Genomic DNA, 23,198 nt, shown 5'->3' with positions numbered 1-23,198 from the left:
AGTTACTGGAGAGAATTCCACTTAAAATGTGGTAAAGCAGGGTTACAAATTCCCTGATGAGTGAAGGCTGTGGCTTTGGTTTAATCTTGATTGACTAAAATAGCAGTCCAGGAAGAATCTGTGACATATACATTAGTAGCTGCAAATTCCCCTCTATTTCAAATAGTTTTTTTTAATGCTCTCCTAGAAAATGGATCTGTGGTTACCCGGTTTCAAGAATCAGAAAGATGTTCCGAGTATGGTAACAACTGCCCAGGAGAGTATATTCTGGACATTAAAACCCACTGATAAGGCTTTAAATCCTGTCATTTCAGAATGCCTCACAAAAATGATTCTGGCCACTTTCCCACAGACTTTAAATCACAATTAATGTAAAGGAAGAATCTGAGTTTTTGAAATTTCTCTTCTCTTGGTATCTATTATAGTCCCAAACTGGAGTATTAGCCCTTTTGCCAGGAGCACAACTTTAGAAAGCTCTTAAACGTCTTTTTCATTATACTGACTCTTCACTTTCTGGATCTCATAGGGTCGACTAATTGATCATGTGAAGAAGAAAGCTACCAATCTTCAAAGAGTCTCTTACCTTGTGTTTGATGAAGCAGATCGAATGTTTGACATGGGTTTTGGTATGCTTTGAATACCAGTTTCTTCTGTCACCATCATCACAATAGTAGTTTTCTCTATGCCTTTCTATTCTCTTTCTAGACTTTCTGAATGAGAGAACCTAAAAATACTTCTGGATAGGGTTAGACTGTAGAGATACATCTAAGGCATTAGATGTTTTCAGGAGTTCTCTCAGGTAAAGTATATTAGGCTTTACTGAGTTGAATCTGAAAGTACTTTTGCATAGGGGGGAATGTTTTCTGTATTCTTTATTTTTACTCCTATAGCCTTTGATTATAGTAGTCAAGCCCAGTGTTCTTAGTTAGTTGAATGTCAAATCCTCATTGACTTACCCAGTTGTGTGAAAACTAAAACGCTGTCTTTTTTGAGGAACAGGGCTGTACCTAGCCCAGCTGTGTGGAGGAGTTTTTCAAGTTTCATGCTGAATGATTTGTCTCTCTAGTTTTGAATTTTCCTTAATTCTTCGAACTTCTCATGAAGAGTTTTTTTTACTAAGATGATTTTTTCCACACACCCTAAATTGTAGGATAGGGTTATGATATTAATTTTACTGTTCTGCTTCTTCTAGAATACCAGGTGCGATCCATAGCAAGTCATGTCCGTCCTGACAGACAGAGTATGTATGACGCAACTTTGTTAAACTACATTTGAACTCAGGATAAACACTTGTTTATTTTATAAACACTCACACTATGGAAGCAAAAATGATCGTGTGTACCAGTGAGAACCATAAAGGAAGAGATGATGACAGTCTGTCTGAGTGGAAAGAACCTTAGAGAGCATCTATATAATTTAATGTAACTCATTTTTATAGATGATAAAGCCAAGGCTCCAAGATTCAGTGACTTGCCCCAGTTTATACAGTTTTATCAGTGGGTAGAAGGCAAGACACAGTATATACTGATTTGAAGTCAAGAGCATTTTCCTGAACTATGCTGACAGCCCATGTCTTAACCAAAATTGTAATAAAAATAGAAAAAGGGCAAGTCTTTTTTCTTTATAAATCAGTTTTCCAACTAAATTTAAAGTTAGGTGGGTTTATTTAAAAAAAATATTTCTGAATGGCAGTAGGAAGCTTAGTGGGTATTCAATAAAGAAGTCTTACTGTTTCTTTAACAGAATTTACTTTACCTTTTAGCTCTCTTATTCAGTGCAACTTTTCGGAAGAAGATTGAGAAATTGGCCAGAGACATCCTTATCGACCCTATTCGAGTAGTGCAGGGAGATATTGGAGAGGTAACCCTAAGCAGGGCTGGATGGTACCCCAGTGGGTTATTTCTCATATTGTAGAGACATAGAATTAATTTCTCACTGTTGAGATAAAAATGATAATGCTATTTTATATATATGGATGCAATAATTGTTTTTTTACATTTATAAGTGGGGTGTAGATGAAACAAGGTTGGCAAAACGTTGATAATTGTTGAAGTTGGGTGGTGTGTATATGAGAGTTGATTAGGTTCATCTCTCTTTTTTTGATATTTGAAAATTTCCATAATATGTTATTTTAAAAGCTAAAAAAAATATTATTCTGCCTGGAAGACTACCAGTGAATTAGAATGGAACTGAAATTTTAAATGATTGTGGGAGGAAGCTCACAGGATGATGGAGTGGGGTGACTTGAAAAACTTGGAGAAAATAAGTTAAGATTTCATTTCTTACCTGTACATGTGCTCTATGTGAAAGAAAGTTCTTGTGTTGTTAGCTCATTAACATTGTCAGTTTTTCTTGAGTGGCTTTTGTGTGCATGTGTTTTACTAGGGTCAGCAAGTGGGAGGGACAGAAAGGAAGTTTATTAGGAATAATCAGAATATGCATCGGAATAGGAATAGGAGTATTAGTGCTTACAAATTAGTTAGATATGTATATATACCAGAGGAGTTGAAGAGCAAAGTGTTTAAAAGTGGAGGCAAGTTTTGAGCTGGACTTGACTTGCTGAAGGAAAGCCCAAGGAGAAGAGAAAGATTTTTCAAGATTCTTCTGGAAGCAGAAAATGTGATGCCTGGTCCTTTGTTCAGGTGCCCTGTGGCACCAGTGTGACAATCACCTGTTTCATTTCTTCCTTCTCAGGCAAATGAAGATGTAACACAGATTGTGGAGATTCTCCATTCTGGACCTAGTAAATGGAACTGGCTTACCCGGCGTCTGGTGGAGTTTACCTCTTCAGGGAGTGTCCTGTTGTTTGTTACTAAAAAAGCCAATGCTGAAGAGCTAGCCAATAACCTTAAACAAGAGGGTCATAATCTTGGGCTGCTCCATGGGGACATGGATCAGAGTGAAAGAAACAAGGTCATTTCAGACTTTAAGAAAAAGGACATCCCAGTCCTGGTGGCTACAGATGTTGCAGGTAGAGTGTTCTAGTTTGCTAATGCTGCGGAATGCGAAACATCAGAGATGGGTTGGCTTTTATAAAAAGGGGGGTTTATTTGGCTATACAGTTACAGTCTTAAGGCCATAAAGTGTCCAAGGTAACACATCAGTAATCGGGTACCTTCACTGGAGGATGGCCAATGGCATCCGGAAAACCTCTGTTAGCTGGGAAGGCACGTTGCTGGCGTCTGCTCCAAAGTTCTGGTTTCAAAATGGCTTTCTCCCAGGATGTTCCTCTCTAGCAAGCTTGCTCCTCTTCAAAACATCACTCACAGCTGCACTCAGTTCCTTCTGTTTGAGTCAGCTCATTTACCTGGCTCCACTGATCAAGGCCCACCCTGAATGGGTGAGGCCATGCCTCCATGGGAATATCTCATCAGAGTCATCACCCACAGCTGGGTGGGGCACATTCCAGGCAAATCTAATCAGCACCAAACCGTCTGCCCCACAAGACTACATCAAAGATAATGGCATTTGGGGGACACAGTACATTCAAACTGGCACATAGAGTATGGATTTCCCCAGTATAGTTGGGTTGCTATGCTGTAAGGGTGCTCAGTCTTCCTATTTAAGACCTATAACACTCTGAGCAAGCTGATTGAAGGCACTCTGCAGCCTGGCTGGCCACACCCCGGGGAGCAGCAGTTCAGAGCAGTTTTACAATCTGGACCCCTGGGTACCACTTTTCACTTCAGTTTCCCTCTGACCCCATACATCAGAGAACCCCTGCAGCTAGAGGGCACTTGGAAAAAGTTGTTGAGGCAATTACATCATAGACTATGCCCTTCTGGCGTGTCTGAATATAGTAGATGTCTTACATTGGTTCTTTAGTTATGTGCCTTTCATTCAAGATCAGAATTTTTTTTTTTGAGTATGAATTTTGACTTTGTTCTGTTGAGTTTCCATAATAACCCTTAAAATATGGTATCTTCTTTGAGAAAAGAGATTCTTTCAGCTTTAAGAACACATTTGATGCTAATCTTAATTTTTTTTATATATTCTGGTGCAAGAGAGAGGGCATGGCAGGGTATCAGTAGCAGAAGGTTCAAGCCCTTACACGTGGTGGCCCAGCACCACAGACTCTACAGTAGTGGAATATGGGGTAACTCACATGTCTGTATCTCAGCTTACCAAAGCCATGCAGTTGCCTAGATACAGGAAATGTGGGTTCTTAGAGTGCTGGCCTCTCTGTTTACTTTGGTCTTTTGATGCCAGATGAAGAATAAAAAGATTTTGATTGCTTTTTATTTTAGCCCGTGGTCTGGACATTCCTTCAATTAAGACTGTCATTAACTATGATGTGGCACGAGACATTGACACCCATACACATAGGATTGGCCGCACAGGACGAGCGGGTGAGAAGGGTGTGGCCTACACCTTGCTGACCCCAAAGGACAGCAATTTTGCTGGTGACCTTGTCCGGAACTTGGAAGGAGCCAATCAACACGTTTCCAAGGAACTCCTAGATCTGGCAATGCAGGTTAGGGGCTGGGCATACTTCAGATTGCTCCAGGTTGTAAAACTAAGTGTAAAATTCAGCAAGCCTGAGACAAATAACAGAAATTTGACAAGAAACTCAGGGTTGGTGGAGGGGGTTGGGTAGTACTTATGAGATACGGATTGGATTCATGAGACTTTAAAATTCATCTGGTCTGTTTTCCCATCCTCTCAACAACATCTGTGTTGAAAAGCTATTCCTACCTTTGTGCTAAAATCTGCTCCTTTAATTTACCCCTCTACCTATAGCACACTTCTAAGTAAACTTAGTCTCAAAGATGGCTACTATTCTCCCTACTGCCCTTCCCCAAAAAAAGTCTTCTCTTTTTTGAGGGCTAAAAATATATGGTATCTTAAAAATAATATATAGTGCCTCTTAGAGTTCAGTCCTTTGATCATAGTGATTATCTTCCTCTAGGTGTATTCCAGTCCAAAACTGAGTTGAGACACTCCACTAAATTAAATCTTAGGTTGTGTCAGGACATGCAGTCCCCAAATTGCAAATGAATTGTGTTCTCAGTAGTCTTTTCAAGGTTAATTGGAACTCCAGAATCTGTGTTCTGATAGTAGAAACTGTTATGTATAAGCCAGCTCACAGAACAGTTAACGCGTAATGCAGTTGTAAAATAGTACTGCCCAAGCTTTAGGGCTTGGGAGGGAAGGACATGGCCATGCAAGAGAGAGGAGAATAGTTTCCTACCCCTTTCCTGGATATGGAGCGCCAATTCTAAACGAATATTTAAGCAAAGTATAGTATATTTTTGGCATTCTGCTGTATCTTATTTTGTGCCTCAGGTGTCCTCTGCTCTCATATATTGTCAGCTTCCCTGATCAGCACCTTTCCCAACCTGCCTTTTCTCTCATGTGATTGTCAGATAAACCTTTAACTTTCTCAGAGATGTTTGCCTTTCTAGTGACTAAATCTGATTAGTAGTATTCGGGCAGTGATCAAGTTCAGTGAAAACTTTCAGACTCTATGGGTAAATAAAATTTTCTGTTGTGTGGCTGCCAGTCCTTCTTGGGAATCTGACCCTAGAGTTCACTCTAACAAGCCCCACTTCATGTAGTTTTTTCCCTCAACTCCTGAACCCATCAATTCTTGAAAAGCTTCTAATTTTACTTCCGATGGTAGGTATAGATTGCTCGAGAAATAGAAAACAAATTCATTTTCCTTAAGGAGGTTAGAAGTAACAGAGTAACTCTTTTACATTCTGGCTTCTCTAATCCATTCCCTCCCAGGAGCCTTAAAGGAAGGGGCAGTAAAGGGAGCCTAGATAAGGATCTCAGACTCCTGACAGATTTGGTTTTGTCCACCAAATTTAAACTACCAAAAAGAAATTAATCTCTAGTTTCTATGAACAGTTCCTCCCTTGCCATAAATGCATTGGCTAAAGTAGAAGCAAAAAGTCCTTCTTTGCTTTTAAATATCCTCTTTGATCTTGTCTTGTCCTTCTCTCCTTCCCGACCCAACTTTAAATTGTGTTCAATGCAGAATGCCTGGTTTCGGAAGTCCCGCTTCAAAGGAGGGAAAGGCAAAAAGCTGAACATTGGTGGAGGAGGCCTAGGCTATAGGGAACGGCCTGGCCTAGGCTCTGAGAACACGGTGAGTCCAGACCCAGCCATGCCCTAGACTTGGTCCGTAGTCCTAGAGGATGTTAGGATGATTCTGATATATAGAAGACTGCTTCAGTGAGTTCAAAACCCTGCTGAGAAGGGACCTTGTGTTTCTTCTGCTAACTAAGTGAATTCAGTGCTTGTTCTCAGTGTTGTGACTTTCTGCTGAAGAAGCTTCTGTAGGTACTTGGCTGACTAGGCTTGCTCAGGATACCAGCGGTTCTGATTGCGGTTCCTGGGCCGGCAGCACCACCTTACCTGAGAACTTTATAGAAATGCAAACCTGTGCCCCACCCCAGACCTCCTGAATCAGAAACTCTGGAGGTGGGGCCCAGTAGTCTGTTTTCAGAAGCCTCTGATGACAGTGGCCTAGAGTTGCTGTTAGGAAAATATTGCCATAGGGTGACTTTTTAAGCTTTAGCTGTATCTTACAACTAAATTCAGGAATGATTCCTGTACTCTGGGAAATAGTATCAGAGAGAGGTGAGGGCTCTCTTTTCTCATAAACCAGAGAAAAAAGCTTTCCCTAACTGGCCTTCTTAACTGCCTTGATACTTGTTACTTTGATTCCTAAGCCAGGAAAGAAAACTGCCAGTCTACTTTCCTGGAGCATTATATAGTTAACCTGTTTTTGATAAATAAATACTTTCTTCTCATATTACAATAATGGTGGTGATAAAAGCTAATATAGATTGAGCACTTAATATGTGCCAGAGCTATTCCAGGCAATCACATGTATTAACTCAATCTTCACAACAACCTAATGAGAATAAGTACAGGTAATAAAACTGAGGTACCCAAGGTTACTGCTAAGTGTTGACGTGGGGCCTTAGACCCTGAGCATTCACACAGTATACTCTACCAACTGCCACCTGAACTTTTCATCATTAACATAATTTTTACATAATTGAATATGTGTGTAATCTCCTTTAAAATAAATAGTAACACCTAAGCAACTATGGATGTGCTTCCACTGCATTTTTTATGAGGATTACTTCCCAGAAATAATTACTGGGATGAAAAGCGTAAGAATTTTTGAATGATTGTTACTGCACCTGTTCTTCCTCAGCATAAGTAACTTTCTAAAAATATCGAGTTCCTATTATAGCTCCCACTTGAGTTTTCAGCATTTTCAGACCCATTCTGTGGCAGTGGGCCTTCCTACTTTTTCATTCTCATGGGTGTGTCTGCTTATTTTTTAGGATCGAGGAAATAATAACAATGTAATGAGCAATTATGAAGCCTACAAGCCTTCCACAGGAGCCATGGGAGACCGGCTGACAGCAATGAAAGCAGCTTTCCAGGTCTGAAATAAGCACATAGTTAAGAGCTTTTGACAGTAACTTTTGGACAGTGATGGGGGAGCCTCATCTTCCTGTGGTGGTGGCTGGGCTTGTGGGCTCAGTCCTGGATGTGGGGCCAGCATTGCTTGGATTTTGAATATCAATTTAATAGCTTATCTGGAGATGCAGCAGTAGAGGCCCAAGAAACCACTCCTGCGGTCGTCTACTTCAGTCACACCCCAGAGCCTGGGACTGGTACTGGAGCAGGATTTGTGTTCCCTTCCTATCTCAACTATCCAATGTTACTTGCCTACAAGGCTTTTGTAACATTGAGATCACTTGCCATCTTTTTGGCTAAAACAAGTTCGAGTCTGTATCTCTTGTGGACTCCAAACCCTTCCTGCTTCAACACCTCTCCTTCTAATTAGCTAGCTGGGCTTTAACGTATACATTTTATTTGTCTCTGGACTGATGTTTCTGTTTGGTCCCAAGATTTTTTCCACTTTTAATACAGTAGCATAGAGAACCTTATTTAAGAATTTATTTCAGATTTTAAAAAGGTGGTACATACCTCAATGAGATCTATAGCCACACCCAGTAATCTCACTTCTGAAGTAAAATATATTAATATTCACAATAAGCTGAATAGCTAGAAATTAAGCAGCCTTATGTCAGTTAAAGTTTTGCTTGCAGACTTTACCAAAAAAATTTAAGGTTTTCAAAACTTTTTGGATTTTGGAAATTGCAGATTACAGATTCCAGACTACATGTGTTGAATCACTACATACATAAATGGTTTATTCTAGCCAGTCAAGCTGTAAATTTCAAAATATTCAGGTCCACATTGCCACAAAGATTCATGATCTTGCCTTTACAGCAGAAAACACAAAGGGGACTGTGGGGCCATCAGGGTACTAAAGTCAGTGCTGAGACAGCAGTTTTTGTATACTTTGACTGGTTTTCTCTTTCTCTTTTAGTCACAGTACAAAAGCCACTTTGTGGCTGCCAGCTTAAGCAATCAGAAGGCTGGAAGCTCTGCTGCTGGGGCCAGTGGATGGACTAGTGCAGGGAGCCTGAATTCTGTCCCTACTAATTCAGCCCAGCAGGGCCATAACAGTCCTGACAGCCCCATTGCCAGTGCCGCCAAGGGCATCCCAGGATTTGGCAACACTGGAAACCTCAGCGGTGCCCCAGTGACCTACCCTTCTCCTGGAGCCCAGGGAGTCAACATCACAGCTTCAGGGAATAACAGCCGAGAAGTGATTGGGGGTGGCAATGGGAAAAGAGAGAGATATACTGAGAACCGGGGTAGCAGCCGTCACAGTCATGGAGAGAGTGGCATTCGACATGGTGAAAGCCCACGCCATGGAGATGGTGGTCGCCATGGAGATGGATACCGCTACCCAGAAAGCAGTAGCCGTCACGCTGATGGCCATCGGCATGGGGAAAACAGACATGGAGGAAGCGGAGGCCGACATGGGGAGAGTCGGGGTGTAAATGATGGTCGGAATGGTGAAAGCAGGAAAGAAGGTTGTAATCGTGAGAGCAAGATGGACCCCAAGGTGGACAGCAACAAGATGGACAAGATGGACAGCAAGACAGCTGATGGTTTTGCTGTCCCTGAGCCACCCAAACGCAAGAAAAGTCGATGGGACAGTTAGAGGGTATGTGCTGAAGCTTGAAATCAATTGTCTTTAATTTTATTTTTAGATTTTGGTAACTTGGTGTCTCAGGGCTGGGTTGGGGCCCAAGGTACGAGGACTCCCTGCCCTTAGTGGATAGCTGGGGCTTGGAGACATTACCCCTTCATCTGAATCATTTTTCTGATGTATCCTTGGGAAGCTGCTTTGGTTCTGAGGAACTGTGAGAGCTGAGAAGCTTCTTTTGGTGAGTTGTCATGAGGATCAGTCGAGGATACATTGGAAGAAAGGACCTTCCTTTAGGGCACAAAACTTACTCTACATTTGTATTATATGTACCTTATATTTTTTACTAAAATGTCACCTTATAAACATTTACAAATATAATTCTTTTTCTTAGCTGTGGCCAGTCTTCTTTAGGAGCTGGCTTCTGCAAACCCAGTCCACTGAGGTGTTAGGGATGAGTTTGGGAAACAGTTGGGGGTTCTAAACATTTGCAGGGAAGGGAGATGTCCATGATTCTAAATGGAAGTTTGATGCTCAGATTCCCTAGCCAGGTTTATATCCAGCCCTGAGACATGTAGGAAGAAGTGAAGATTCCCAGATCCACTATGATCAAAGTGGGAAAGGTGATCCTGGAAACAATTCCAGAATTGCTCCAAGTCTGAGATGTTGCTAAATTTAAAACAAAACAATTAACAAAAAACCCAATAGCTTTTAAAGTGTCTTCTATCTCACTGTATTTTTTTTAACTTGCCACAATGGTAGAAAAATCTTTTGCTGAAATGATTTTGATGATTTTTGTTCTATCTTGTTTATAAAAGGAAAGGAAATACACAAAATTCAAATTTTGTGACTGTGTGAAGATTTCTTTAAGATGTGCATTCCTTTCTGCTTGCTCTAGTAAACGTTTTACTACTGGGACCTATGGATTGTTTGTCATTTCTGAGTCAGTAACATGATACAGAATACTGCAGTACATATTGTGAATACTCAGATGTAGGGAAGTGCTCAGATCTTTTTAACTTATTGGAACTAAATGGTCAGAAACAACATCCCTTCCATCATCCTGGTTTCAATGGAAAAGGATGGGTAAAAATTTGAAAGGCCCAGTATAGACAACAACAAATGCCCACCCCAATGCTGAATTTTCCCTTGTTAATTAAAAGGTTTAATCAGTTTCATTCAAATACCCTATATTCTTCATGGAAGGTTGTAGGGTCCATCAGAGCACAGACATTTCAGCAGTGCTCCAATGGGAGCTCCTCCTTCAGGTAGAAGGATGTCTACCTCACTGCTCAGGACCACCACAGGAGTTCCAAGTACCCCACACTCACTGGACAAGTGATGTAGGTAAGGGTAGGACTAGGTCGTCCCTTGGAGGCTGGAGTAAGCGGTCTGAATCTTTCCTCTATGCTATCTTTGAGTGGCTCTGCTCACTTCCGCCTGTGTTTTTTCTTCTGTTCTTTACGTTGCTGTGCTCTTTGGTCCTTCTTCATCCTTGAGTCCACCACCTTGAAATGACCTCTGACTCCAGCTGGCCGGCGCACTTTGCGGCCCACACCTTTTTTGGCTACGACATAGGTGACTTGGCGTTTCTCCTTGCCAAGCCCAGCCTTCTTGTAGAGGCTATATATGGAAGAACAAACAGGTTGGAGGCTTTCTGCCACTCTTTTTGACCCCAACATACTTATGTGGGCACTGTCCCCCTCAATTACCTTCGCAGCTGTGCCACCTTCTCTCGTTCTGAAATGTCCACTGTGTTCACCACAGCTTCTGCCTTCTTCTTGGTCTGCTCCAGCTTCTTCAGCATCTGTAAAGGGATCTCTGTCAAGTGACCTTTTCCCCATCCCTGTCCCACCACCCCAAGTCTCAGGCAGCCCCCACTACTTACCCTTCGTTTTTTTCTGGCCTTAGCTTCAGCCACTTTCTTGATGGGACGTGCATTGATTTCCCGCCAGCGTTTTCGGTAATGTTCCACTTCCTTCTTGTCAACAGGTAATTGTCGTATCCTGTGCTGCTTTTCCTCCTGCACAAACCACTCTGGAAGTTCCCCCTCCTCCTCATTAAATGTATACCTGTGGCCGAGAGAACACAAGTCCTAATAACAACTCCAGGGCCTCTAAAGAAGAAATCACTTACCCACTCCACCCTTACGATTTTCTGACCCCCTTACCGGCAGAAGGAGTTATCTATAAGGTCTCTCTTGGCTTTTTTGGAAGAGGCAATAACAGCACCTAGTGCAAGGCCTTCAGGGTCCAGTATCCGATGTTTCACTAGAGAGAGCAGAAGAGTCAAAGCTCTATTCCCAAACTTGAAACTTCCATTGTCTCTTCCCATTGCACTCTGTGCAGAGCTCTTACCTGGATCCTCAATAGGCACTATCTCAAACCCATCATCATCATCTGATGTAGGTCTGCGGCTTCGTTTCTTACTCGGCTGTGATTCCTTACTGCAGAAGAAGAGGTGCAACTCGGTGAGGACCCCATCATTCCTCACACCACTCAGACAATACCCCATCTCACTTTAACCCTGATTCCTATTTAGAACCACAGAACTTTCTAAAATCCTGCTACCCAGTCACACAACTAACATCCTAAAGGTGAAAGATTGAAAGCTTTCCCTCTAAGATGAGGAACAAGACAAGGATGCCCACTGTCACCACTCTTATTCAACACTGTGCTGGAAGTTCTAGCCAGAGCAATTAGGCAAGAAAAAGAAATAGAAGGCATCCAACTTGTAAAGGAAGAAGTAAAACATTCCCAGTTTGCAGGTGACATGATCCTATATTTTGAATGTCCCAAAAAATCTACAGCAAAGCTAGAGCTAATAAGTTCAGCAAAGTGGCAGGATACGAGATCAACACGCAAAAATCAGTAGCGTTTCTGTACACTAGTAATGAGCAATCTGAGGAGAAAATGAATAATAGCAACAAAATATCTAGGACTAAATTTAACCAAGGATGTGAAGGACCTATATTCAGAAAACTACAAAACACGGCTAAAAGAAATCAAGAAGACCTAAATTAATGGAAGGATATTCCATGTTCATAGATAGGAAAACTAAATATTAATATGTCAGTCCTCCCCAAAGTGATTTACAGAATTCAACACAACCCCCTTCAAAATTCCAACAACCTTTGCACAAATGGAAAAGCCAATCACTAAATCTATATGGAAGGGTAAGGGGTCTGAATAGCCAAAGCCATCTTGAAAAAGAATAAAGTTGGAGAACTCCTGCTTCCCTATCTTAAATCTTATTAGAAAGCCACAGTAATCAAAGTAGCATGGTTCTGGCACAAGGACAGACATAAAGATCAATGGCATTGAACTGAGAGCTCAGAAACCAACCCTCCACATGGCCAACTGATTTTTGAAAAGGGGGCAAAGACAACTCAATTGGGAAATAATCTCTTCAACAAATGGTGCTGAGAAAACTGGATGTCCATTTGCAAATGAAAGGAGGAGGACCCCTACTTCGCACCTTATACAAAAATCGACTCAAAATGGATCAGCGACCTAAATATTTAAGAGCCAGAACTGTCAAACTCCTAGAAGAAAATGTAGGGAAGCATCTTCAGGACCTTGTGTTAGGCAGTGGTTTCTTAGACTTTACACCCAAAGCACAAGCAACAAAAGAAAAAATAAATAAATGAGACCTCATCAAAATTAAAAACTTTTCTGCCTCAAAGGACTTTACATCATGAAAGTAAAACAACAACCTAAACAATGGAAGAAGATATTTGGAAACTGCATATCCAAAAAAGAGTTTAATATCAAGAATATATAAAGAAATCCTTCAACTCAACAACAAAAAGACAAACAACCCACTTGTATGGACATTTCCCCAAAGAAGATATACAAATGACCAAAAAAGTACATGAAAAGATGTTCAACATCAGGGAAATGCATCTCAAAACCACAATGTGCTACCATTTCACACCCATTAGAATGGCTACTATTTAAAATACAGAAAATTATAAGTGCGGGGGACGATGCAGAGAAATAGGAAGACAGTCACTGCTGGTGGCAATGGAAAACAGTGCAGCTGCTGTGGAAGACAGTCTGGCGGTTCCTCAGAAAGTTAAGTACAGAATTATCATATGACCTGGTAGGTATATAACCAAAAGAATCGAAAGCAGGGACTTCAACAGATTCTTGCACACTGATGTTCACAGTGACATTATTCACACTTGCTAATAAAAGCAATCCAGTGTCTATCCATCTATGAATGGATAAAACAAAATGTGGTACATATATACAATGGAATATTCAGCTATAAAAAGGAATGAAGTTCCAAAACAACAACACAGATCAAACTCAAATACATCATGTTAAGTGAAGTAAACCAGACACAAAAGGACAAATTGTGTATGACCTCACTGATATGAAGTAATTAAAATAAGCACATTCAGAGTCCGAATCTAGAATACAGGTTACCAGGGGACGGAGTGAGGATAGGGAATGGGAAGTCAAGTTCCTATTTGGAACAGAAATGTTATGGCACTGGATGGGGGTGATGGTAAAACATAATGAACGTAATTAACAGCACTGAAATATATACCTGAATATGGTTAAAAGGGGAATTGTTAGCTTTATATATGGTACTAGAATAAAAATTTTTTTAAAGATTTTTTTTGATTAAAAAAAAATCCATGGAAATGCACAACACAGTGAACTCCAAGTTAAACCACGGACTATAGTTAATAGTACAACTATAAAAATGTGCTTTTATCAATTGTAACAAATGTATCACCAATGCAATGTGTTAATAATACGGTGGTATATGGGAATCCTGTATTTTATGCATGATTGTTTTGAAAACCCACAATTTCTCTTAAGGAAAAAAAAATTCTTACCAACCAAGTCACACCCCAGACTAGAATCCATCAAAATTTTAAAGCTCCCTATCTGCAGCTAAGGTTGAAGCCTTCAACTTAGAGAAAAGGTTCTTTAAGTTTTCTTCCTCTTCATCCCTTCTCCAATCAGATGTAACCACTCACCTCTCCTCATCCTCACTGCTGCTGCTGTCACTGTCTGAGCTGCCATCTTTTTCTCCCTCCACAGGGGCAGTGGCAGCCTCTGTCTCCTCAGCTTTGTCCTGGCACTGGGGAGATTTTCTCTTAGTCTCCAAAGTTGCAGACTGTGGTGGCAACAGCTGTTGCCCCTTGCGACGACTCTCAAACAACAGCTGGGCCTGGCTGATCTCCAGGGCCTCATCAGCATCATCCTCAATCCCATCAAAGCCATCCTGTAATTGAGAGAATCTTTAGCCACCTTTCGCCCAGGGAATGCCAATTCCCTAACTTGCCCCCAGACGCCTCTTGCCTTTGAGAACCACAGGTTCATTTGTTCTTCCTGCAGTACTGCCTTTTCCTCCAACGGCACCAGCAGTGGGTTCTCTTCTTCCTCCTCCTTGTTATCATCTTCCACTTCAGCAAATCGCACACTGTGGACCCAAAGAAATTGGCTGGAGGGTTATGACCCAGCATGCCCTGGAGAACTCACTGCCCCCATGCCCTCTCCAGTAATACCAACTCTACTTCGGGACTCCGGCTAAGCGTGTCAGTCCTCCTACCCCTTACCGCATTTGGTCCTTTAGACCCTGATGTCCCTTAACTCCTGCCAGCTCCTCTGGATCCAGATCACTGTCCAAAGATCCATTGTTGTCATCCTCAGTATCTGATACATATATGTCATCCCTTGGCAGATCAGACAGAAACTTGTCTGCAGCACTCATGTCCCCTTGTGATACTTCCTCCATCAACTGAAGTTTAATAGAGAAACAGATGGCAGGGGTATTTAAAAGGAACATGTTTCCCCCACCCCCAAACCCCGTGTCCATTATCTTAGTTTATCCTCAATAACACCAGGAAATACACTGTGACAGACACATTATGTCCTTTAACAGACAGGGAAGCTTAGACCCAGGGAAGTGATTGGCCTCTGTAAAACATCCCTTGAGATCTAGGTCAGGTCACCAGTTCATCCTGCTCAGCTGTCTGTCTTTGATAATAGCAAAAACAGGTTTTATGGAAAAGTACCCTATGGCCTAAATAGCATCAAGTCTTAAACAGATGTTCTAAAACAAAACCAGACTTTCATTAAAAACCAGTTCCTTTATAAAATACTCTCAGAACGCACCTCAAACACCTTCTGAGAATATAATCTACAAATTCTGTTTCTACCAAATAAAGGAGCCCAGGCAACGTACACCTAACCGGAAACACTGATTGTGTCACTTAGAAAGCAACTGTCAGGACCTCAAAATCTATTTTCCTCATGGCAAAAGTATCTATCATTTATTGAGTGTTTACCGCCAATTAAATGTTACACTTAACCATCTTTTTCTATGCCTCACAAAAGTCTATTATTCTGTTTTACAGATGAGGAACCTGAGGCAAAGAGAGGTGAAGGATAGGATGCTCAGAGTCACTGGCTCCAACTAGTGGAGCTGGGATTGAAACCTGAGCTTGTGTCTGCTCTCAGGCCAGTACTCTACCGCCTCTCTTCTTGACAGATTACCCAGTTATTACGTGTCTACACAACAGCCATAAAAACTCATTTTGCTTGTGACACTGCTTTTACTTGCTTGTTCTCCAGTGTTCGACAGAAAGCACTGCCTGGTAGCCTAGTGCAGCAAGGCACTTGATCTCCAAGACTGAAGGGCATTCCTCTCTGAGGAAAACCCTCCACTTAAACACATGCTTGTAATCCAGGTACCCTGGTTGCATCTGTTACATCCTAAACTTTGGGAAAGAGCCACTTCCTAGTTCCACAAGAATAATTCTATATAATACTCCTAAATCTTTCTAATTTCGTCATTTTAGATGTATGTTCCTTCTTGGTCTTTGAAACGGGCTCCTATTCCCATCTTCCCCTTGCCAACAACATAACCTCAGATCACTGAGCCAGACTTAAACACACATCCAGTGCTCCCTACATCCAAGCACCCAACAGATCCTCCTGTCTCCTCAGCCCGTACACCCCACCTGGTGACCCCTGATGGTGCGCAGGGAGAACATGCCAGTTTCTCCCTCATCTGCGATGGAAACCCCAGGCAGATCCATCTTCAGTTCCACACGCTCCCGCTGTTTTCTCTGCTCCCGCAGCAGCTTCTTTTTCTTCCTGAGGGGATGGGGTTGTGGGATTAAACCTTTATTGTGTCCAGCTGTGAGGATTCCCTATCTGTGCCCTTCATTCTCTTCTCCCATCTTCACACACTGAGGAACCCTGTGGTGGGTTTCCCCAGCTCGCCTCACCTCTTCAGGTCCGCCACCTCCTGCACCTTCATCTCTGCCAGGGTCCGGTTCAGCTGTTCTTCCTCCTCGTCCTCCTTAGAGGGCTGCCTCGTGGTCCCAGCTGTTGACTCCTCATCACCTTCTTCCTCTTCCTCTCCTGAGCTGAGGCTGGCAAAACAGTCCAAGGAGTTTGATTATTTTCCCAGATGCTTCCCCTGACACCCAATCAGCAACCACCCTGACTGAGTTCCCACCTCACCTAATGTCCAGGGCCTTTGCTTGCACTTTCAGCTTCTTGGCCACATATCGACGAAGCTTTGTTCTCCAGTTCAGCAGAGACCTGCCCCAGAAATGCCATTACTGACCTATCATTTTCTGTTGTCCCTGCTCCCTCTTGTTTTAGGCCCACACAGCAAATTTCAGTTCGGAGTCACATAAATCCCAGGGTTCAGATCCCCACCCCAAACCTCGGGCACAATCCAACATCATGGCCTTCAAAGGCCTTTTCCTGCCCTCAGGGCTTCTGATTCTTATGCCCATCCCCACCCCATACCTGAGCTCCTTGCGCCCCAGCACTTTGATGTCCTGACAGCATGCCCGTATATCCTCAGTGGTAGCTGGGTGCTGTGCTAATTCTTCATCATCTAGCAAGATCTATTTGGGAGAAAGGAAAGGAGTCAGAGGAGACTCTTAGAACATGTTTCTGGGGCTCCCCTTTACTCATCAATTCTCAGACTCACTTCGCTGGCCTTGGAGAGGAAGTCAACAGGGTTGACAGCTCGGAGGAAGTCCGTGACTGAGGAACAGTGATAGAGAGTGAGGTCACCCTCAGCATATCCTTCAGCCTTATGGAGGGAAATAAAAATGAGTATCACGAGGACCCACCAGGGCCAACCTCCCCAGAATTCTAGGACCCAAGGGTGGTCCCATACCCCAAACACACCTTCGGCTTCTTCTTGGTCACCAACTCAGTAACAGTCTTGGCCTGAACTTCAACCTCCTTGAAGGCAAATTTAGGGTCAAAGAATTTACTGTCAACCTTGTCAGGAGCCAGGAATCCTAAGATAATAAGATATATTAAAAAGTGTGCTTTGGTCATGTCCTGCCCCATCAAGATGCCAGAGTAAGATACTTCAGGACTCTGTCCCTCAACAAAATCTTTGAAGTACCACCAAAAACCGGCACAAACATGTTTCTCAAAGCTCCAGAAAACAGTTAACAGACTGTAGTAACAAAGTGAGTGCCACATCAATAAAAAGGCTACTAAAGTGGAAAGATCTCGTGGCATCCTGGCTGGCCCCTCCCTAACCTAGTGTGGATCCCTGGTCCTGGTTCTGGAGAGAGCAGAGTAACCCTCGTGCACACACTGGGAACGTGTGTACGGCCCAGTCAGTCTGGTGGTGGCCTGAGGGACTCGCAGTCTCAGAACTTGCCCTGCATGTAGAAGGGAGCTCAAAGAGCTCTCTTACAGAATGCTGTGGAAAAGCAGTCAAGTGGCTGCCTGGGGCAAGGAATTTCTGGCTGTACAACATAGTGCAGTGTTCAGGACTGTGAGGAAACTGTTTCCTAAGGAAGAAGACTTTTTTTCCATGTAAATGGGGGAATTCCAAGGGCCACATGTGCATGCCCAAGACAAGATGTGTGTGCAGAAAGGATCACGGAGACTCCAGGCTTTGGCCTGGAGCTGTTCTCTAAACTCACGGTATGGAAAAACTCTTTAAGGAGAGCACTCGCACAGGTCAGTCAGCAAAGCCTAGGCAAGGTGTTTTCCTTTTTTCCCCATCCTTCTTTTTTCTTTTAGTTCCTGGTATTCAAGGAAAGTTCTGTCGTAACACTAGCTGGATACAGCTTAAAGAACAGAGGCCTCAGGATCTAAATTCCAGTGATAACACATTAAAATATCAAACTGTCCACGTTTCAACAAAAGATTACAAAACATACAATGAAACAGGAAGTGATGGCCCAGGCAAAGCAGAAAATTAAAGCGTTAGAAACCATGCATAAGGAAGACCACACCTGGGACATACCAAATAAAGACTAAAACTACAGTCCTAAATAGGCTCAAAGAGCTAAGGGAAAACATGGACAAAGCACCAAAGGAAATTGGGATAACAGCAGATGAACACACAGAGAGTATCAACAGAGAGATGGAAATTATGTAAAGGAACCAAACAAAGCTCAAGTCCACAGTAATGGAAATTAAAAATTCCCTAGAGGGGTTCAATAATAGATTGGAGCTGGGAGAAAAAAGAATCAATCAATCTGAAGATACGAAAATTGAAATCATCCAGCCTGAGGACCAGAAAGAATGAAGAAAAGTGGGCAGAGCCTGAGAATCCTGTGCAACACCATCAATACACCAACACACCAACATACACATTGTAGGAGTCACAGGAAGAAAAAAGGAGCAGAGAGAATATTCAAAGGAACAATGGCAGAAAACTTCTCAAATTGAATGAAAGACATGAATATACACATCCAAGACATTCCATGAACTTCAAGCAGGATAAACCCAAAGAGACCGATGACGCAGCTTATTCTAACCAAGTTGTTGAATGCTACAGATAAAGAGAAAATTCTGAAAGCCACAAGACAGAAGCAACATGTTACGTACAAGGGAGCCTCAATAAGAGTAAATGTGGATTTCTCATCAGAAACCATGGAGGCGAGAAGGTAATGGAATAACATTTTAAAGTGCTGAAAGCCAAAAACAATAATTCTATATCCAGCAAAACTAAACTCTCTACCAAAAATGAAAGATTAAGACATTTCCAGAAAAACAAAAGCTGAGGGAGTTCATCACCATTAGACCCACCCTACAAGAGATGCTAAAAAGAATTCTGCAGATTGAAAGGAAAGAACAATAGACTGAAGCCACATGAAGATATAAATATCTCTGGTAAGGGAAACAACAAGGGTAAATACAAATGCCAATACTATTGTATTTTTTGTTTATGACTCTGCTTTTTACTTCCTATAAAGGCAAATACATGAGAAATCAGTGGTTTAGGACTCATAATATATTAACTACGTAATCTGTAGCAAGAACTACCTAAAAGTAGGGGGATGGAGGGGTATAGGAACACAGTTCATGTATACTACTGAAGTTAAGTTACTTTCATAGCAAACAATACAGATATAGGATGTTAAATTTAAGCCCCATGGTAACTACTAAGAAAATGCCATAAAATATGCAAGCTCACAGAGACAGAAATAGAGTACAGGTTGCCAGGGGCAGGGGGTGGGGGATGGGGGACAGGGGGGATGAGAAGTTAATACATAATAGGTTTAGGGTTTCTGCTTGGGGGTTAAGGGAAATGGAAGGGGGTGAGGGTAACACCAACACAGTGAATATGTTTAACCCACATGTGGAAGTGGTTGAGATGGGAAAGTTGATATTTATGTTGAATATCTCTTCCAACAACAAAAACAGAACTAACGAGATGACGACAATTAAAGGCAATACATAATCCTGGACAAGATCTAACAAGGGAGGGGAGAAGGTTCAAGAAGACATTATTGGGGAACTACCAATTTAGAAGGCCGAGCCCTCTTTCTTGGGGCTTGCCCTTATGAAGCCTGTTACTGCAAAGGAGAGGCTAAGCCTACTTATAATTATGCCTAACCGTCTCCCCCAGAGAAACTCTTTTGTTGCTCATATGTGACCTCTCTCTCTAAGCCAGCTTGGCATGTGGATTTACTACCCTCCCCACTATATGGGACATGACTACCAGGGGCGTAAGTCTCCCTGGCAATGTGGGACATGACTCCCAGGAATGAATCTGGACTTGGCAGCATGGGATTGAGAAAGCCTTCTTGACCAAAATGGGGAAGAGAAAGGAAACAAAATAAAGTTTCAGTGGCTGAGAGATTTCAAATGGGAGTCAAGAAGTCATTCTTCAAGTTATTCTTATGCATTATATAGATATCCCTTTTTAGTTTTTAGTGTACTAGAATAGCTAGAAGGAAACACCTGAAACTATTGAACTGTAACTCAGCAGCCTTGATTCTTGAATATGCATGTATAACTATAGAGCTTATACAGTGTGACCATGTAATTGTGAAAACCTCGTGGCTCACTCCCTTTATCCAGTGTATGAGTAGAAAAATGGGGACAAAAAAGTAAATGAATAATGGGGGAGGGGGGATGGTATGTTTTGGCTGTTCTGTTTACTTTTATTCTTTCTTTTTTTTTTGTAGTAATGACAATGTTCAAAAATTGGTCATAAATGCACAACTATATGATGATACTGTGAACAATTGATTTTACACTTTGGATGACTGTATGGTATGTGATACATCTCAATAAAATTACAGGGAAAAAAATCAATGGGAGAAACAAAAAAATGTACATTATTAAAAATGCACATTTGATTTAAAAAAAATAAAAAATAAAAAACCAATAAAACATTATTGGAACATATGAAAACACTAGAATACAAATTGTAAGCTTACATCAATGTTAAACTTCTTGAACTTGACTGTGCTTATGGTAGATACATAAATAATTAACCAGGTTCTTAGGAAATGTACATGACATTATTAAGTTTTCAAGAAGCATGATATATATAACTTACACTTGGGTTCAGGAAACAGATAGATGGATAGCGAGATGGACTGATAAATTGATGGCTAGATAGAACAATATGGGGAAGGTGGCAGAATGTTAAAATTGGTGGATGTGGGTAACTTGGGGGATAGGGATATGTTGAAGGTCCCCCTGTGGGGTTTGTATTATTTTTGTAACTTGTGTAAGTTTGAACGTATTTAAAAATAAAAAGTGTAAAATTAAGAAAGAGTATGCTTTGGCAGTTGAAAGACTGAATCAAGAAAAAAAAAAGAAAGTGCTACCCACCCTGGCAAAAGACGAAGATCTCAGCAGATTCATGCCGAGAGGCTTGGGGCTTGGTGGCCTGGACACGGCGGAACAGCTGCTGGAAGATCCACAGCAGGGGCTGATAGTCGCGGGAGCGGAAAACCTTAGTGATGAAGCAGCCACCACGGGCCAGAAAATCACAAGCCAAACGTAGAGCCATCAGTGTCAAATGGGCTGTGGGATAAAGATAGCCAGTAGGGGACTTCTGTAGCCTGAGAGGACATGCCCACCTCCACCCTCACCCTCATCTCTCCCTCCCCAGGTACCTTGTGAGTAGGCATCATGGACCCAGCTAGCCCCGACATTGGGGGCCCCATCATTGAGCACAACATCAACCTTCCAGGTTTTCAGCTCCTTCCTAAGGGCCTAGAGAGAAGGAAAAAGATTGTGGCAACAGAAACACAGGAGTTGCTAGGAATGCAGTCCCTGGGTTGGCCATCTCTCCACTCATTTGTTGAATGCTTATGCCAAATCCTGTTCCAAGTGCAGGGTAGACAATGATGAACAAAAATAACATCCCTGTCTTCATGGAGCTTACAGTCCAATAGTGGAGTTCGCCAGAAAGAACTTCACTGAAGATTTCTGCCCTTCCCTCAAGTCCCAAAAGACCTCATTCCTGACTCTAAATAGAGGACAGAATGGACACTAGAAACATTACATCATGGTGCCACTGCTCAGGACACAGTATATAGAAAAACCTTGCCTCAGTGGATTTGGGTGAGAAGAGGGAGGGACATGGATGTCTACACATAAGGGGAACAGGAAGAAGAGGATTCTTACTACCTGTCGACAGCGTTCTGTTGTGATGTCCTCCTGGAGTGTCACCACATTGGGGAGAGGCTTGATTGGAACCAGGTCCACACCTGGAAGAAATCAGGTCAGAGTATTCCAAAGGGATGCCCCAAAGCAGGGAGGAAGGAGGAGAAGAGAGATAGTATCTCTTATTCCCACCCCTTTAAACACCCAAGAGAGCTACCTGTCACTCACCCACAATAAGGCTGGACACAGGCATAAACTTGGCAGCCACCTGCAGCCTACAAAAGAGAAACAGAGATTTTAAAAATACCCAATGTGATCTGTCACTTCTGGAGGAGGGAGCCCTGTCAAGTACAGTGAGCAGTCTGTCAAAGGTGCACATTTCCTTTTCTCTGGATGAAGGAAAAAAAAATGGCCACCAAGGTTTAAGAGAAATACACGCTCATGGATGAGAAGTTTGAGGCCGGGATTACTGTATATAGAAAGGAGCGTGAGGGAAGCATCCCAAATCCTTCCCTCCCCCAACGCAACTCTCAATCTAAGCAACCCAGGGCTAAGAACCCTGAAAGGTGCTATCAGGTGCGACCCGTGCATGGTGCTACGAACCATCCCCCTGGCGCGGCACACAGGTCCAGCAAGGCTCGAGCCTTCTGAAGGAACTGGAAGCGGCGATTGAGTTGGATTAGCTTGAAAGCAGAACGGGAGCGATAACCTGGGAGTGGCGACAAAACAATGAAGTCCTCACATCGGTTTATCAGGTTTCTCCGAAGCCTCCCGACACACCATCCCGTCGGGGAAGAGGAACCTAATATTCGGGAAGAGGCGCGGACAGGCCCAAGACTGATCGCTCGCTGACTGCCGCGCGAACTCTGACTCACCGGTCTCCTTCGCCAAGTGGTAGAATTTATCCCGCCGGCTCTTCCCAACTTTGCCCTTCTTGCCCATGGTGGAACAGACGAGTGTCACTCAATCTGGGGAGAAAGTGGGAGACGTTCAGAACGTCTTCCCCCGGAGCACTATATTACACTTTCGAGTTTTTCACTTGCCAAAGTAATCGCACGCCGCAATTCAGTTCCACACACACTCACCTGAATCCTGCGCCGTTTTCAACACATCAAGGAGCAGCACATGTGGGCCACAAACGTACTTCCGCTTCCGCTTGCGCCCCATACGCCCCAGTTCCAAGTTTTCCGCCATTTTGAGAGTGGCCATGAATTTGCTGTATAGAGTCCACAGATTTTATAAATTGAAACTTGGGAGCGGGAGGGTGGATTACATAAACTAAAAACAGCTTCTAG

The 23,198-nt window shown here is 42.6% G+C and overlaps 2 protein-coding genes across 6 annotated transcripts in view; one reads left to right on the top strand and one right to left on the bottom strand.

Annotated features, from left to right (window-relative positions):
• DDX42 (DEAD-box helicase 42) overlaps positions 1–11,756 on the top strand; it is a 43,020-nt gene extending 31,264 nt beyond the window's left edge. For 2 of the 3 annotated variants that reach the window (XM_037810774.1, XM_037810776.1), the window contains 8 exons: positions 527–626; positions 1,193–1,240; positions 1,763–1,860; positions 2,695–2,971; positions 4,248–4,474; positions 5,984–6,094; positions 7,308–7,409; positions 8,366–9,952. In XM_037810774.1, the coding sequence (XP_037666702.1) occupies positions 527–626; positions 1,193–1,240; positions 1,763–1,860; positions 2,695–2,971; positions 4,248–4,474; positions 5,984–6,094; positions 7,308–7,409; positions 8,366–9,049 (1,647 nt within the window). In that variant the 3' untranslated portion in view covers positions 9,050–9,952. Of the gene's footprint in view, positions 1–526; positions 627–1,192; positions 1,241–1,762; positions 1,861–2,694; positions 2,972–4,247; positions 4,475–5,983; positions 6,095–7,307; positions 7,410–8,365; positions 9,953–11,026 lie in introns of those variants that run through there. The other variant, XM_037810775.1, reaches the window with a different exon arrangement.
• Positions 8,161–23,048, bottom strand: FTSJ3 (FtsJ RNA 2'-O-methyltransferase 3). Of its 3 annotated transcripts, XM_037810779.1 has the most exons (21): positions 22,989–23,011; positions 22,779–22,902; positions 22,507–22,612; positions 22,132–22,178; positions 21,928–22,007; positions 21,411–21,510; positions 21,124–21,318; positions 17,212–17,327; positions 17,009–17,113; positions 16,822–16,922; positions 16,528–16,608; positions 16,290–16,436; positions 16,020–16,155; positions 14,613–14,794; positions 14,356–14,476; positions 14,031–14,278; positions 11,392–11,480; positions 11,205–11,304; positions 10,923–11,106; positions 10,747–10,841; positions 8,161–10,657 (listed from the first exon to the last, which is right to left on the bottom strand). In XM_037810779.1, the coding sequence occupies exons 2-21, from the start codon at positions 22,843–22,845 to the stop codon at positions 10,465–10,467; spliced, it is 2,493 nt and encodes an 830-aa protein (XP_037666707.1). In that variant the 5' UTR covers positions 22,846–22,902; positions 22,989–23,011; the 3' UTR covers positions 8,161–10,464. The 3 variants fall into 3 exon arrangements, with proteins under 3 accessions (XP_037666707.1, XP_037666706.1, XP_037666705.1); XM_037810778.1 differs by having other exon boundaries at positions 11,205–11,480; positions 22,779–22,871; positions 22,989–23,048; XM_037810777.1 differs by having other exon boundaries at positions 11,205–11,480; positions 22,989–23,012.
• Positions 23,049–23,198: the final 150 nt, after the last annotated feature.

Source organism: Choloepus didactylus, chromosome 18, assembly GCF_015220235.1.
Source record: "Choloepus didactylus isolate mChoDid1 chromosome 18, mChoDid1.pri, whole genome shotgun sequence".
NCBI classification, from domain to species: Eukaryota; Metazoa; Chordata; class Mammalia; order Pilosa; family Megalonychidae; genus Choloepus; species Choloepus didactylus.
This window is presented reverse-complemented; position numbering and strand designations above follow the sequence as displayed.